The 18464-nt window shown below is 41.5% G+C and overlaps 1 protein-coding gene across 8 annotated transcripts in view; it reads right to left on the minus strand.

Moving 5' to 3' along the window:
• Positions 1 to 18464, minus strand: part of LOC147029978 (E3 ubiquitin-protein ligase NEDD4-like) — a 325864-nt gene that overhangs the window by 2519 nt on the left and 304881 nt on the right. For 7 of the 8 annotated variants that reach the window (XM_085873551.1, XM_085873550.1, XM_085873549.1 and 4 more), the window contains 2 exons: positions 17134 to 17230; positions 11376 to 11448 (listed from right to left, as the gene is read on the minus strand). In XM_085873551.1, the coding sequence (XP_085729677.1) occupies positions 11376 to 11448; positions 17134 to 17230 (170 nt within the window). Of the gene's footprint in view, positions 1 to 11375; positions 11449 to 17133; positions 17231 to 18464 lie in introns of those variants that run through there. The other variant, XR_015056152.1, reaches the window with a different exon arrangement.

The following is an 18464-nucleotide window of genomic DNA, read 5'->3' on the forward strand; positions in this document are numbered from 1 at the left end:
TGAAAAGATGTTTTTGTGGGATTAACACTTTGCTGGCGACGCTGAACGTGTACAAAGAGTGTAAACCTGGTTAGAACACCAACGGGAATGAATGTTGCCTTGGAACGGACATGACGTACGAGCTGGACGTTTTGATGGTGGCGTTTACGTCAGAAAGCGATACACACGTTCCGATATACTTTTCAAAGTGCAGGTGACAAATTGTATTTTCAGACTATAACGACCGAAGCAATTCTGTAAAATGGAAACTTATTGTTGCCACGAACAGAGCACTTCCACGTGGTGGTCATATAATCATCTAGATGAGAGTTGATCGAACACTTTACCCCACATGCAGTCTTGAGAAAAACAAAAAAGAACATGGGTGGGATCTGTGAGCAGCGAATTTGATTGGTCGAGATGATGCAAAATTTCAAAATATTTTTCCAAGCACCGTACCACTATACGGAAGGATTTTTAAAGTGGTAAAAAGGTGATTTGTGTTCTTTTGTTCGAGCGTATAATTAAATTGAAATATAGTAAATATTTTAAAGGCTGTGGAATGTTTTCTTTCAGAGGTTCACCACCGGTGATGCAGACTTTTACATCCCCTTATTTAACACGTGACATTCGTTATTTGTGCCTGTTTGTGTCCTTTATGATGTTGCTAAAAGCTGTACATTTCCTGTTTGGAATGATTTTCAATTTTTGCTGATTGCTCGATGGGCAAACGGACCAGAAAAACTATCTCACTCCTTTCTGTGCGTGCACGATCGGGACAAATTCAGAGCCAAAGAACTGCTAAACTGCAGCTTCGTTTTCCGATTAATGTTCAGATTTGCGTTGAAAATCGAACATTCAAATGAAATCAAGTTGTTTCTCAATCATAAACTCACATTTGTGGACAGACAGCCAAAAAAACAAAGTGAACCCATTGTTTAACCCCACTTTTCACTTTGCCTGTGCGGGGTAATCGCGTTTGGTGGTAAGGAGGGGGTGGGAGAGGGCAGATCATATTTAATGGCAGTTACACTAGAAAGCTAGGCACAGAGAGATAGTGAAGGCATTAAGAACATGCCAACTAAAAACATTGTAAGAAATAATAATTGTAATTGCGAAAGCCAAGTTATTTTGTCTGTTACCCCGGCTATAGAAGAGAGAAAAACTGATTGTTCCATTGCAGTAAACATGTGTGACTGCATGGGTATTGCATGGAATTTATACGGAAAAAGCAGCGGACAAACTAATGTGAAAAGTTTTAAAAACATGTCAACCGTTTGATGTTCCTACCCTCCACCCCCACCACCACTCCACCACTGCAATGAGTACTGGCAAAATGAGTACCTGCTTGCTGTATCCTGTGTCAGAGTGACGACCCATCCAGGATTGTGTCCAATAGCCAAGGAGACTGCTTTGGCAGCACCAATGCTCTGTACAGAGTATGGTCCCATGGATGGATGGACTTAAGAAAGTGCAAGCAAAAGCACATTTGACAAAACCATTAAAACCCAGAGCTTTAAAGAAAGTCCATGAGTAGAAAATACCTCTTCTCTAATTTCCACTGAAATTTTTGCTTTTAACATTGCATTTTAAGAGATCCTGAACAAGAAAGATTGTGAATTGATATACTGTACACTGGTCACCATTGGGTTATTGTGAGAGCGAGATTTTGTTGCTAATAATCAAGCTTGGTGGCTAATAAGAGATCGGAGACAGAGATAAAGCACTTAAGATCGACAGTTTAATCTGAATCCGTGCACAACTTTTTGAGATATCATGCAGTATCGTTTTTAGCCCCATCTCTCAATGGTGAAGAATCAGTTAAAATTAAATAACTCTCGTGTCTGGATCCGGATTTGGATCTTCACCAAAATTGAATCGATTTGTCCTTGTCACACACCCAACCTGTCCACTAAGTTTCGTCTGAATCCGTCCACAATCTTTTGAGATAATGTGCTATTTATCGTTTTTGGCCCTCTCAATGGTGAAGAATCACTTAAAAAATTCTCAGATCCACATTCAGATCTTCACCAAAATTAGGAGTTGCTGTTCTTGGCCGGTTTCGGATCTTCACCAAAATTTGCAACCTGTCCAACCAAGTTTCACTGTCCTTGGATCAAGAATTCGGATCTTTTAGTGAAGATCCGAATTCTCGAATCCAGATTCAGATCTTCACCAAAATCGAATCAATTAGTCCTTTTCACACACCCAACCTGTCCACAAAGTTTCTGCGGAATCCATCCATAGCCTTTTGAGATATTGCGCTATATATAGTTTTTGACCCGATTTCTCAATGGGGAAGCATCACTTGAAAACATTCTCGAATGTGGATCCAGATTCGAATCTTCACCAAAACTGAATCAATTAGTCCTTTTCACACACCCAACCGGTCCACAAAGTTTTTGCAGAATCCATCCATAATGTTTTGAGATATTGTGCTGTGTATGTCATTTTGGCTCGACTCTCAATGGTGAAGAATCTCTGAAAAAATTTTTTCTCAGATCCGGATTCGGATCTTCACCAAAATTAAGTGTTGCTGTCCTTGGCCAGTCACCGACACACACAATTTTCTTTTCAATTTTGCCAAATGACAAATGGACCCAAATGTAATACCCTCTCCCTCAGCAAGAGTAATATGAATGATAAAAATGATAAAAAAATATATAATAAAGCACAAACACGTATGATTACCTTTTTAAATAGTCGCTACTGCCATTTAACACTTAAAATAAATTTGGAGGGATCCAAATATCCTTGAGGCATTCTGTGCTTATTGCATCCACCACAAACTAACAGACCCGAGGGCCTAGCTCTATCGTAATCGAGAAACCCCAAAGAGCAGAATAACATGACTCTTCCTGCCACTCCCTTAGGGAGTGGATGTATTAGTAAAACAAAATGGTGATATTAGATTAATGTTTGTTTTTTTGCGATGACCTGCTCTTTCATGGAAGCTAAGCTTCATAACCACCGCAAAGCAAACGTTTCCAAAACTTTTTCCACAAGTTCCAGTTTTCGTTCATGCACTGACCACCACACAACGGACAATTAAAAGTTACAGGTGCGTTTTTACACGCCTTTGCTCTCCTGATTACTCAAGTATCAATGTTAGAAATTGGAACCATACCTGTTCTGCAACGCCAACTTGCCCGACCCCTTCCACATCAAGAAATCAATGAAAAGAGCAACTCAAACACCTGGGTTCACCGTATTCTCGACCCCAGGAACTGGAGTTACCCAAGAACGTCGCATTTGTTCAATTTATCGTGTCGTAAATCGCAATCCAGGCAACACACGCATTCCCGTGCTGTAGACATTTCTTCACCATGTCCGCATTCGCACCTGGCTCAGCCTTCCCTACCCATATTTCTCCTCCACACTGTCACTATCCTGAAGTATCTGTCTTCTTCTGAAGTAGATGCAGTTTGCACATTCCTCAGCTCTGCTTCACCGTATTCTGGTTTGAAAGAATATGGTTCTATTTCGGCTCCGTCGGCATCAATTCCCCCTCCCCCCCCCTGATATCGATATACTGGTGGGCTCATACCGCTATATGCTGGTATTAAAATATAATAACTCAATCAAAAAAATGTTTTTACGCAGGTTCCAAAAAATGTCATGGTCCAATGGTCCATTACGTCTCCATATTCAATACATGATGTAAACATCATTGGCACATGGTAATTTATCAAAGTATTCCCAAATGGGGCTTCCCCTCCCCCAATGATAAGAACAGTCATTTTTACTTCCAACTTCAACTTGTGTTAAAAATTATTTTGTTTTCAAGCGAGATCAGTATCGTTTATCGGAACAGGCCAGTATCGCTCTCGTGGATTGCCATGTCGGTATGACTATCGTACCGGTATGACTATCACGGATCGCCATGTCGGTAATCGGCACAGGGTTTCTAAAGCACACCCGATTCATATAAATAACTAGACGACCCGTGAACCAGTGTGACCACTCCTCATTTTCATAAATGCCAAGGTGAGCCAATGAAAAAAGCCAAGAATTCACAAGGTTTCGGAAAAGCGATGATAATTAATAGAAAACCTATACGCCAAGGAAACCTATAGAAAACCAAGACGCCAAGGTGAACAACGAATAGTCAAGATCTTGTGAAAAAAGACAAGGAGTGGTCACACTGCTGTGAACCCATTGGGTTCCCGTTGTGACAGCGGTTGATAAAAAAAAATCATTTCAAAAAACAAACAAACAACAAACCGGTGAAGTTTGCATTGATCAAATTCTCCCAAAGAGTACTTGACTGAATGAGGAATTGATTTTTTAATAATTTTTTTTGTTGCCCAATTTGAACGAAACCTGATACTGCACACCACAGGAGAATGGTGAGTAGGGTGGCCCTAAAAATTTTGTGCTATCGTGTACGGTTTTGGCTGTATTTCGGGAACATATACATACATACATACATACATACATACATACATACATACATACATACAAGATGAGAGTTTTAGTAATATATAGATAGATAACCAATTGGCAATTGCTTTAAAACCAGTTACAAGGGCAAATAAAAAAACAATTGCCTGTATGGTGCTTAGGGTTAAAAGTTAAAACCTACTGTGCCTTCTTGGTTCGTCTTGAGATCATACGATCCACTGTCCCAGGTGTAGCTGAGTGCATCAAAGCTTTTTAAATCATGTACGGTATTTAAAGATTGTAAACACCTTTCTTCGATTTGTTGGTGACATGTCGGGTTTTTCTTTTCATTCCGGTTTTTTTTTTGGTACACCCTTATATTCAGAATTTCAATATCGGTATATTGATATGCAAAATTATGCCAGTATAACCGGTATATAATAAAATTTATGAAACGCCCTGAAACTTGAATTTGGTATGTAACTTATCATAATAAAACCATGTACCAGGTTTCAGTTGAATATGTTAAAGGGTATGTGGGAAAAAAAAAAAAGTATGAAAAAAAACAACCACAAGTGGGACAGACAGACAGAGAGTAAACCTCTCATCCCCTACGGTGAAACTGGTAGGAGACTAATAACAACATTGGAGACAGACTTGTATCAGGATCGGAGTAAACCGAGGCTTGTGGAATTTGCCATGATGGAATTTATAGGAAATGGAATTTGCCGTGAATGCATCAATTTATATGCCTCTGCCAAAGGTCACATAACCTTTGACCCCAAAATCGAATCAGTTCATCTTTGCATCATAGTACATACTGTGCTTGTACCAAATTTGGTCAAAACTGAAAATCTGCAACTTTCAACTAAAGGTCACATTTGTTTTGATCTTTCACCCCCTAATTTAATCAGTTCATCTTTGTATCATTGTACATATTTCCACCAAGTTTGGTCAAAATCCCTTTAGCAGTTCACAAGTTATCGAAAAAAAATCTGCTATGCATGCGCAGTTAGCCGGATAACCCAAAAACATAACATCTCCTTGCATCTTCGGCTGCGTTGGCAGAGAAATTAACTCGGCAAGCTAAAAGAGAATACGATAAGGATAATGGAAGGATATGACCCGAAAAATTAAACAATAGAAAGGCATAACAAAAAGGTTGAGAGAAGTTTAGTCCAATTGAGGAATAGCACAGGAGATTGGTTTGTGATGAAAAGTGATATGGCAGGATTATTGAAGAATTATTTTGCTTCAGCATTTACACAAGGGAATTACCAATAGCTAAGGGTGTCTATCTCAGAGGTGAGGAGAGGTTTTAGAGGTGATGCAAGAGTCGATGTGAAGCAAATAGGAAAACTAAAAGTGGCAGTGTACACAATGAGATGTTAGCCACTATATCAGCTCGTTGAAGTCAGGACAGGTACCGGGGGATTGGAGAGTAGCAAATGTAACACCATTATTTAAGAAAGGAACCAAAGAATTGGGGAACTATAGACCTGTTAGTTTGACTTCAGTCGTGGGGAAGGTGTTGGAGACATTCATAAAGGGAGGGTAGTCCGAATAACCGTGACGAGGGGGGAGCCGATTTACATTTTTTGCCTGTACATGTGCCACAGTGCAAGTGGTTTACTGACCCCTGCTGCACAGGGGGGATTATTATTAGTCAAGGCATAAAATATATTTACCCCCCCTCCCCCCACCTTCCTCAACCAACCCACTCCCCAGGCTGTTCTCGGATGAAATGGTTGTTTTTAGTTACTTAAATATTAAATGGAATAACGGAAAACAAACAAGGTTTCATTCTTATTGTTGTGGTTTATCCCAATGTCACCGATTACATTAACCATTTGTATTCAAAGTCCTGGAAAACAATTTTTTTTGTCCTGGAAAACTCCTGGAAAGTGGGTCTACCATAACTGTGCGAACCATGTTGTGTGGAACTACATTCAATATTGGGGAAAAGTGGGAAGTAGAAATGCATTTTGATCAATTGTTGGGTGGACGGTAAGAAAGTTATGTCAATGACAAACTGCTGTTGTGATTAGGGTTTTGTTCAATGCCTGGTATTGCTGCAATTCAGACCAAATGTTAATTGCATTTGCAGTGCAAAACAAACTTTCAAAAACACTTCAGATATAAATTAGGCAGCAAAGAGAATTTCAGTGTCAGATATACCACGGCTTAGATGGAATAGTATCAAGCAATAACTGCGCAATGTACAGGAGCGACGGGTATGTTGGGTCGACTTCTGGAGTCGAGCTTTCTTCACAGTTTCCAGTCTGGAGCGTACCAAGATACCAGCACAATGTGCAAGTTATTGAGTAAAAATAAATAAATGAAAGAAAAAATAAAGGCAAAACAAAAACATGCCTTTTTCATTTGTGATGAGGTTTAAAAAAAACAAATACAACAAGAAAAAGAGCAATCAGAGATTGCAAACCCTCACCAGGACTTCTTTTGAGTGGTGTATTTTTATCGGTTTTCAGGTAAATCCAATATGGCTGCCAAACCATGTGACCGATGACGTCATGATATTTTTTTTCTGTGGACCACTTTATCCTTAGATGACCTCAAACATTTTCATACTGATCGGATGTGGCGTTCTACATATGCAATTATGACGTCATTAAATAATAATTAAAAAAAAAATCACACTCATTCCCCACGAGGAGTACTTGCCGTGTGCCAAGTTTCAAAATTTTCCTTGGTGTGGTGTCGGAGATATCGAGGTCCAAAGTTTTTTCCAATATGGCTGCCACACCATATGACCTATGACGTCATAATTATCATTGAAACATTCACAAACAGACAGACAAACAAACAAACGGACCCAAATGCAATACCCTCTCCGAATCTTTCGGCGAGGGTAATTATCACACGTTTTTTCCGGGAGGGAAGAGGAGGGGAGGGAGGGCATTATTGGAGTTATTTATTCATTCAAAGGTTGTCAGGTTATTTGTCAAGGTTCATGGAAGAGCAAGACACACAGAAAGCAAAGAGTCAACAGACGGAAAGTAGAGTGAAGGTGAACATGAGAAAAACGGATATACAGATCACAGCAAGAGGTGAGGAGTTGAAGGTAAAGCGTGATCAGTGTCTCAGTGGATGAAGAAAAACTCCAAGGCAGAAATGTGAGAGACAGGGAGGTAGACTCTGGAGGGCAGAGCAGGAAACGAAACTCGGAAAGCCGGTTCACTAATGAGAGAACATGAATGAATAGGGAGGTGAGCGTTAAGCTTGTACTTTGGCAGGGGTAATGGTGCGAGTTTTCTGGCAGAGTCCAAACAGGGAAGAGGTGGGAGGGTGGAGGAGGTTTTGGCATAGAAGTGAGAAAGTGAGAGGCAGAAGAAGCAATACAAAAAGTGAGCTTCCAAAAGACTGCAAACCCACTGATTTGCCAACACTGACAAAGAAGCAATACCCTGAGATGCTGATAAATGTTGTGAGATGCTGATGAAACCGAGGACCCTCGACTCCATGGTTTTAAATAAGTTAAATAAAACAGCAACACCAGTCTACATTAGGGAGCCGGATTCCATGACACTTTGGACGGAGGTCTTGCACACCGTAATCGGCTATGACCTGCCCGAAGCACATCATATTTTCAAACGAGCCTCGAAAGACGCCAACTGCTTCGGTATTCCTTCACAGGGTCAAGTCCTTCCTCAGCTGTTCTCAGCTAATGGTGAAGCCCAATGAGCTCCATAGCTGTTTTCAGTACCACCCAAAGGCTGACCATACAAACTACTGTATTTGCAGGATTTATCAGCTGCCGCTAATGGAGAGACAGGATGAGAGTGGAACTTTTCCTGCAGTAACAGGTAAGCTTTTTCAGGAAGATGAAGAGTTGCTTATTTTCTCAAGATTGGCAGAGAGGGATGCTGTTGATAGCTGCCTGGTGGGAGAGTGAGGAACAGTCCTGCACATGGTGGAATAATCTACAAAAAAAAGATGCAATGCATTTTCAAATGAAGATAGGTCATCGATATAGACTAGAAACAGACTTGGTTGTAGAAAGTGACCTTAAGGGACACGAGGTGACGACAAAATATGCCATGAGCTGACAGTATGGAAAGCAGGACAGGGTGCCAGACAGTATCAATTATAGAGGGAATATCTAGTAAGATAGCCCTGACCTCGGATGACATAGTGTTCATCTATTGTTGACATAGTGGAAGCAGCATGGCTCGGGTAGAATTAACTGAGCAAAGTCAAAATGATCAGAAAATTCGGGAAAAGATTAGTTGAGGTCTGCTGCAATAATCGATTGCATTGTTTTGCTTATATCAAAGGTGGAGGCTGACCGCTCTTTAGTTGAGAAGGACAGTTTTGGCACTCTTCTTATGAATAGGAATAAGTTTGATAACTTTTCATGATAAGGTACAGATGAACAAGTCCTGAGGATTAAAGTGCAGATTCCATCAACTGTGGAGGTAAAGAGTAACGAGCTCCAACTTGGTGGATGGAAGCTCATATGTTTGAGGGAGTATTCAAGGTTGGGTGCAGAAAAAGAGGGATTGTAGACTGTGGCCTTTTCCACAATGACAGTTAATGCAATCGATCAGTCTTAGCATGAGCAGCATCCATTGTAACACCATCCTTCAAGAGTAAAGGAACAGATGTACAGTAGGACAGGACACAGGTGTGTGACGGACTTGACGACCTGCCACCAAGTTTTTGTGGATACGTTAGAGACTTGAAAGATCAGACCACCTCAGGAGAGTCTACGTTGAGTGACGGTATGTTTGCCTCTGATATTCTCACGTTGGCTTCCGGAACATAATGAGGCTTACGACGATTCAAATATTTCTTTCCTTCTTTCTTTTAGGATCTAACAACTTATTGTCATTTGTTTGTATAGTTGTCATTCAAGATGTAATTATAGTAATTGCAACGTCTTCAAAATTGCTGGCAAGTCTGCATGTTGTCCATTGTTGAATCTCACCTGAAGAAGAAATGATCTCTGTAAATCCCAAAACCAGGTGCCACGGACCGATTCTGACAACTCTTTTTATGGTGCTGAAGAAAGCCATGTACAACATTAAACCTTTTTGAAAACATGAAGATGGTAACCGGTGGTGTCTTTTGCCTTGTCGCCGCTAACACATTACTTATCATGCCCACACTGTTCCGCCAAACGCTTCACTTATTGCTGTGCGCTGGAACCGAGACCAAAGGTATAAAATAAATAAATAAAATAACTAGAGTGAAATCGACGACATGCTAAACCGAAAGCAAAGCTGAAAGATGACAAAAAAGGTTCCACCAGGAATGATCCAATATCAAGTTTTTAGTTAAAAACAAAAATGTTGTTTTGACCCCTGTGATCCGAAGTTCCTCCCCCCTGGAGCATGAACCGGGGGTCGAATCCCAAAAAAACATCGTTACATATTTCATGTGTCCCCCAATGTTGATTGCATGTACAAAGTTTCGTGATGTTTAAAAATGTGCCCGTAATTGCTTTGTTTGGTATTTGACCTTTTTACCCTGCCCCAGGGCCCCAGGGGGTGGGGCCAAAATGATACTGCTCTTGGACATTCGTGTCGTGGGGTGATCATAACTACCAAGTTTGGTGAATTTCTGCACAACCGTTTCAGAGGCGATAGACCGAGCCGATTACAATATCCTGCCATTTTTTTTAAGGCGTGGGGATAATAATAACAACAAGGCGTGGGGATAATAATAACAATAAGGCGTGGGGATAATAATAACAATAAGGCGTGGGGATAATAATAACAATAAGGCGTGGGGATAATAATAAGATGCTCCCTTAAAAGGAACTTCAATGCAGGAGGCCATGAAGCCCATCAAGCCTAAGCAATGGTTGCTAACATATGGTTGTTTGTTGATGCTCTACTGTTTTAAATGCTGAATGTTGAGCAAGGAAGCATCCAGTACAATTGTTAATGGCTTTGGTACGACTCGGCTGAGGTTTGAACCGCCGACCTCCCAGACTCAGAGCAGACGTTCTAACCATTATCAGTCTGGTTGACCCATACATCCACATACCAGCCCGAGCCAGTCCAATCACTTAAAGCTGTACCTGAATGACGATGACCCTCACATGGTATAACGTGAGAGTCTATGCAGGAAATCTGTTAACCATTAATGATGTTGATATGTAAATAGTGGACTGACGTCTGCTTCAAGGCTATTCCTTGGCAGTGTGGACACCAAACTTCCATGGAGCACAACGTTATCCCAGCAGGGAGAGATCATGTACCACCTAATGGAGGACAACGGATCTCTCATCTGAACACTCCTACCTCAAACGAAATCTTCGATACAAGAGTGAGCAATGAAACATCATGGCAATATGGGCTAGGCAGAAAAAAAAAACAGGCCTTAGAATAGAGAGTTATACAGTAGTGGGAAAATAATAAGCAGCTTTATGTTGCGGTCATGTAGCCTGGTGTTGGCTTAGTGGTTAGGGTGGCGGCTTGGGATCCCAGGGTCCTGAGTTCAAGCCCCGTTGGCTGCTGAATTAACACCAGGGGGTTGACTCAGCCTGTCATCCTTCCGAGGTCGGCGAAATGAGTACCAGTGTACTGGTCGCGGTGTATGCCCCGGTTAGAATAGGTGTACCATATCCCTGTGTGTCGTAAGAGGCGACCAGGGTTGGCGTCAGGAAGGGCATCCGGCCATAAAACATTGCCTCAAGAAAAAGCCAAAGCCCTGCACAGCAGGGAAAAATGGCTGTAAAAACGGTCATTTTATGTTGCGGTCATACCTGGTTGTTAAATTAAGTGGCTCTGTATGTAAAGTCATCATATGACGATCAGAATATTCAAAAGATACTCTGACGAAAGAGTTGCTTAAACCAAAACACTGAAAACACACAGGAATCACGATAAAAAAAAAATGAAACAAGCAAACGTATGGATCAACAATGCATGATGAGAAATGAAATGCCCCCAAACGACCATCTTACACGATCAGCTCAAGCTTCACAAGAGGGATGCTCTAGAAAGCTGGCGATCATCAGAATGATAACAGCCTCTGTGACTCACCATGTGTGGGCTCTGGGAAGCTTATCTGGACTGCCCCAAAGTTCAATGGTAAACAACTGTGGGCCGTTTGAACCTGTGGAGTACAAAACAGAATGTAGAAAACAGAAGAATCAAACATCACATAAAAAAAAAAAAACAACACTTACAAAGCAGGAAGAGGATGTCATGAATACCGCAGCTATGGGGACACATGAAGGGGTAACGAGGTTTGTGAGGGTTCACAGCAACGCAAATGCAGTTGGTTTGTGAGCAAGGTGCACATACAACAAGAAGATTATTCGGCACAGAGCACGAGACGATCAGTTCATGAGCCGAAGAAGCTTTGACATAGGCGACTTCGTTACCATGGAAACGACGTTATACCTCAACGGACTGCCGCCATTTTGGAAATGCGTCATCTGTCCCCAAGCCACTTACGGAAATCTTGATCAGATTATCAAATGTGCTTGGAATTTGTAAGTGATGTTTTCAAACTCGTTTGTGTCAACTATAGCGCAAACACTTTTGGAACGCATCCGATTTATGCAAATGACGTCACTGTCACCTTGATCTTTTACATACATAGTTAAAAAAAACACAACATCGACAGCCTCACTTTTGTCCTTCGGAATCCTCCGGTAAAGTTTGACGAAGATAGCTGAAAGCGTTCAAGAGTTATCACACTCACAGACAAACATACAAACGAGACAGACCGACGACATATGGCAAAAACTTTCAATTTCTGTAATCATAAAAGACGACTTGACCAACATTCACCACACAAGGACAAAGGAATGTTCATCATTTTGTGTGCAGCCTGTGGCTACTGGTTTGCATCATTGAAGGGAATGCGGCTCGGCCTTATGCTGGTTGGAGCAGGAATTTGTAATTTGGCCATGGAGCTGGTGAGAGCTTGCCTACTCTTCACGAAGGACACCGTGGGATCGTTAACATCCACCAACGAATGCTGGCAAATGGGACGCCCGTTTAATGTTGTCCATCCCCTCACGGCACACACACATTAATGAATCACCCTGCCTGTGAAACACAACAGTTTATAGCTGGATTCTAGATTCGAACGAAGGCGAGACGACGTAGAGGTGAGTGTACATCCCTCTAGGTCATCCTGGCAGCCCAATGTAATGTTTAAATCAGGAAAGCAACGATGCGACCAGTTTTGGCTAACTTCAAAATCATCTTTGAGGCCAGTTCATTTAGGACAGCTGCAGAAGAGGTCACTTGGTATTAAAGGTTCACTATTGATCTATCTATCCTGAGTTCGATACCCAATAAACTAACGGCTAACAAAAAAACTGGTGTTCAGCTGAAGTGCCAGCAGGGGGGCACTGCATTTGAGAGCTCAGTTTCTTTTGAATGAGGAGGTAAATCCGGATGGCCCACCTGTATTAAAGATTCCAAAGTATCTTACAAGAAGTAAGCCATTGCGTGCCAGTATTGTGGATGAATTCCCTGCTTGGGGATAGGCATATAATTAGCACTACCTGCAGTAGTAGTTCAGACTTGAGAGTGCCAGGATGTGCACATGGAAGAGCAATTAAGGGCAAGATGACCGTTACCTGTACCTCTTAATTAAATATGGAAAAAAAAAAAAAAACAACAGCAACAAGAAAGCAAACAGAACGGTCATCTTCCTGTTTAACGTGTTGGTGAAAACAAAAATTGTTTCGTATTTATGTTATTTACATGGTTCAGACACTTATCGTTATCCAGTTCCGTCAGGTCGTGGCCCACCGCCATTCATGATCAGATTTCTCCAAACGTACCTATCATGTATCATGCGCTGCTTCAAAAGCTCTTGCAGAGGCGGCTTGCTTCATACACCCAGTCACTTAAAGTTCCACTTTTCCAGGTCAACAAAAGTCATTTTCCAGGAGTGTTATTACAGTAAATTACACGATTTCAACAGAAATCTTAATGCAAATTTAAGTTCAAGGTCATGCTTTTTTTCCAGCCAATGTCTTGGACAATGTCCACAGCAGCAAGTAGTTATGACTAAATGTTACTTTGGACATCTGATTTTTATTTCTTCAGTTCTTACATATTTTCCTCTACAGAGAGAAGATACAGAGATGAGCTGTTCCTCTTTCTCTTTCGCAGTTCTTCTTAAACCGTTTGGCTTTGTGATAAAAGTTCGCTGGGAACAGACTTTCTTTTTTCAGCTCATCTACTGTATGTCAGAGAGCAGGTCTTTCCTTTTCCTTCCAGATTCGGCATTTTCTGTTTGTCTTCTCTCTTCCTCTCAGTGGGCATGACTAATTTGGTCTTGCTGAGGTTTCTGAAATCAGAAGTTGCTTCAAAAATTTTCATATTTTGTATCCCACCAGCAATGGCACATGGTCACGTATCAGGCGTTGTGCAACCACCAACTCCGCACGCACGTTATCCACTTCAATACGTCTATCGACCAAAAATCCCCACTCTACTGTAGCTTGTCTGTGGGAAATTAGCAACAAATCCTTCAGCACCCTCCACACCAAGCTGGAATGTTGGTTTGTTCATCATTGAACAAATATCATTGCATTGATTGAAATCCTTGAAGGTGAAGTGGTTAAAGGATGCAATGAGGTCAATAAACTCTTCAAACTGTTGAAGTGCGTCATCACGGGCACACGCACCACCCACGACTCGACTTTCTTCTACGAGTGCAGAGAGGAATTACTTCATTTCTCCAGGCATTCATCCTTCGCTAATGCAAGCTGTTTGGGGTCAAGGCATGACATGGATATTGTCAGGGGGTACTTCAGTGGTGACCTCTCCATCAGTTTAGCCACAGTCTTCATCATCCAGAAGTCTCTGCACTCCATGCTCACCTGAATGACTTGCCTATTATTGACAGTGACTGTACTGGTATGTGATTTTAACTTATTGAGCTCCTGATCGGCTGTAAAGCCAAGAACCACCTCAGTATATTTGTTATGGATGTTCTTATCCTCCGGATCGAGTTTCATTATTTTCGTCATTGATCCAGAATCTTTCATCACGTCTGCCTTCACACAACGCTTTAAAAGAACAAAGAGCAGTCTGTGCAAGTCATCAGCAATTAAAAGGCATCGTCGGTTTGTCAGTTTGGTACATCACCAAACATGGTCACACCTGCTCAGCAATGGACAGAAAGCAGAGAAGTTTGACCATTGATAGGTTATCTTCGGTGCAGGATATCAGTGTCAGAAAGGGGTAGTTTGGGGATTTCGGAGAGTCCCTTGTGTAACCTTGCTCATATACCGTTTCATATTTGACCATATCTGAATGGCCCTCTCAACCACAGGAATTTCAAACCATCTGTGACCACAAAATTTTGACGGGAATATGTCTGACCCAGTTGCCGTCGCATAATCTTGCCTTCTTGCTGGGGTGCCTTTGAAGAGATTGCATCGGCTTTTCATAAGGTCCTGAATGGACCATCCAGAGGCAATAGATCCATCCTTAAAAGTACGATGAAGTATGGACAAGCCACAACTTGCAACATTTAGCAATCATATATCCAATGTCGTAGACGCTTATTTTGTGGAATTTCCAATTGATGTTCGGCCCGTCCATGGATATCTGCAGCATCTTCTTCATGTTTAGGCCTTCAGTTTAGTTTACAAAATGTTCACTCATGTCCTCTGACGTTGCATGGCATGTCCCCATGAATCCTAAACCACAGTAATGAGTCCTAACCTTGTAAACAGAATACAACTTAGTGACTTCAATTAATACATCCCAGTTGCCTTTAAATAACCCCCCCTGGTTCACCTGAAAGAAAAACCCCCCTGATAATTAAAAGTTATGTCAACCCTCCACTTACCTTTAAAGCAATGCAGTATCTGTTTCCCCTTAACTCGGCAGCACCTCTTCCCTCAACTTTAAAGTAATACTGTACACTCCCACCCCTTCACCTTCACTTTAAGACAATGCACCTTGACCCCCACCATCTTCTCCTTAAACTCTTAGAATAATACCGTCCCTTCCCATTAACTTAACCAACACCAACACCCTCTACCCTTGCACTCAATCCTACTTAAGGTCCTCCCACCCCCACCCACCCACTTTCTACTTAATGCTATTGTTGTAAAATATATATTATTGCAAATATTTCAGTCTTAGAATTATCTACAGCACAAATTGGTATTTACCCCCCCCCCCCCCAGCGCTGTATCCCTGCTGATATAGGGATATAGGGATACAGGGATACAGCAAGGGGGGTGGGGTTTCCATATAATTATCATTTTCCCCAACATCTTTCCTCTTTTAACATTTTAACGTTATGTTCTTGCTCCTCCACAAGCCTTGACATTGTATACAACAAGCAGTTGATACTCCAGGTCTCCTGCCTTTTGGTTGGTATGAAGAAGAGATCTGTGTAATATGAAAGCTAATTCTTGAAGAACGGTTTTTGAAATATCGTGAACACAAAAGAGCATGGACGGATGATCGGTCAGACCTCATTTTAATGTCCCCTATCTCCGACCTTGTTGGAGGGGTGGGGGACAAAAAAACACAGAAAGAAAAACAAACACATGGAAATCCATGCCCAGATCTAGGAAGATGGACAGGTAGGTCAACATGCCTTTACTTAAATTGATACACAATAATTTTAACATTGAATGAACTAAGACCAAAGTATAATAAATTAATTGATATATAAATAAATAAAATACATGAAATTTACTCCACCATCAACACCTAACCCTAACCGTCTCACTCCAACCACGTGATGTACTCCTGCTGCTTGAGCCACACACTTCCTGAGTGGCACAATCATGATCGCTGAACCATGAAAACAATGTCAATCTCAATACAAACGAAAATGCCACTTGATAGAGCACATACCTCAGCCAGACTGAACAGTCTATGTTTTGTATCCCACTGATATGCCAGATCTACATCTGGACCTCAACAAAAGTCTAATCAATTAGTCCTTATCACACACCCAAGCTGTCCACTCAGTTTCATTCAAATCCATGCACAACTTTTTGAGATATCATGCTACATAATCATTTTTGGACTATTCACTCAATAGTGAAGAATCACTGAAAAATTATAGTGATCTGATCCAGATCTGGATCTTCACCAAAGTCTAATAAATTTGTCCTTGTTACACACCAAACCTACACACAAAATTTCGTCCTAAATATAACCCAGAACTTTTTGAGATATCCTGCTCACAGACAGACAAACAGACAGGGGTGAAAACATAACTTCCGTCCACTTTCGGTGGTGGAGGTAATCGGTACCGATGTGCAAACACAGTTTCTGCCAGAAGCCAAGTTCAAGTAAATTTTGGAGTTGCATGAAATGTGATGTTTTTCTGCTTTGGAGCAATTCCAAAATCTGAGAGTTGGGGAAATTAGCAATTACAGGCGATTATAAAATAAAATAAAAAGTCAAACGAGAAATAAAAAAAAGCTATAAAACAACAAGTTATTAAAAACAAGCCTTAGATCCTGCAAAAAAGTCAAAGTAGTAATGAATCACCTTGAATGGACCAAGGAAATTGGATGACTGCAATTGACCAGACCTATAAGACTGAAAGGTCAGAGCAGTAATCTGATGGATAAATAGGAGGAAGTTGATAGACAGTGGTATGACCTCAACCTCACACAGCCCTTCCACCTTTTTTTGTATACCTTGTCGAGGCTCGTATGAGAGCTAACACACAACGCACAGCAAGGGGGGGGGGGGCATGAGACACGAGGGGCGGGAGTGGGAAGGACAAAACAGTGGGGAACAGAGACATTAGGAGATCTGTGGAAGGGAGAGGGATGGGGAAACTTACCGTACAGCTCAGCAAAACCGTTCATCGGCACGCGGGAGGTGCCAGTCACAAACTGCAGGAGGCGGATTCGCTTCTCTGCATCCATCAGCAGCACTGCCTGGAGCAAGCGAAGGGAACTCGCGTTGTACATACCTCACACATGCTGCACCGATCTTATAAAGCATTTTTCATTTTTTTAAGTAATGCTTTAAGATGCTGGAATTCCGTGTGAACTTCATACCACATCACAGATGCTGTTTAGTAGCCAGTGCACGCACAAACTAGCAACGGCAATTAAAATTAACAATGCATGTTGATTTGTGGCAATTCCATCATGGAAGATGGAAAAAAAAATTCTGTGCAAATCACAGTAAATAAACATGTTTGTTATCTTTTTGAAAAACTTGGAGCTGTCTCATCATAAAAACATTGTGTAGTGTGGTGATCACACAAGTTTAGTCCAAACAAGTAAACAATGGTCCTGATTGGTTTATCGAGTCTGAAACTTTGGCATACTAACTTCTGCAGGTAAAATCACAGATGCACACCTCAGCTCTCCAAATTTCAGATTTGGTATGAAGTAGCTTTTCTGTGTCAACACGTCTAAAGTCGTCCAGGACTCGAGCTTTTCTGTGTCAACACGTCTAAAGTCGTCCAGGACTCGAGCTTTTCTGTGTCAACACGTCTAAAGTCGTCCAGGACTCAAGCTTTTCTGTGTCAACACGTCTAAAGTCATCAAGGACTCGAGCTTTTCTGTGTCAACACGTCTAAAGTCGTCCAGGACTTAAGCTTTTCTGTGTCAACACGTCTAAAGTCATCAAGGACTCGAGCTTTTCTGTGTCAACACGTCTAAAGTCGTCCAGGACTCGAGCTTTTCTGTGTCAACACGTCTAAAGTCGTCCAGGACTCAAGCTTTTCTGTGTCAACACGTCTAAAGTCATCAAGGACTCGAGCTTTTCTGTGTCAACACGTCTAAAGTCGTCCAGGACTTAAGCTTTTCTGTGTCAACACGTCTAAAGTCATCAAGGACTCGAGCTTTTCTGTGTCAACACGTCTAAAGTCGTCCAGGACTCAAGCTTTTCTGTGTCAACACGTCTAAAGTCGTCCAGGACTCAAGCTTTTCTGTGTCAACACGTCTAAAGTCGACCAGGACTCAAGCTTTTCTGTATCAACACGTCTAAAGTCGTCCAGGACTCAAGCTTTTCTGTGTCAACACGTCTAAAGTCATCAAGGACTCGAGCTTTTCTGTGTCAACACGTCTAAAGTCATCAAGGACTTGAGCTTTTCTGTGTCAACACGTCTAAAGTCGTCCAGGACTCAAGCTTTTCTGTGTCAACACGTCTAGAGTCATC

Source organism: Eptatretus burgeri, chromosome 3 (assembly GCF_056783735.1).
Source record: "Eptatretus burgeri isolate ZD-2024b chromosome 3, Ebu_testis_v1, whole genome shotgun sequence".
Lineage (NCBI taxonomy): Eukaryota > Metazoa > Chordata > Myxini > Myxiniformes > Myxinidae > Eptatretus > Eptatretus burgeri.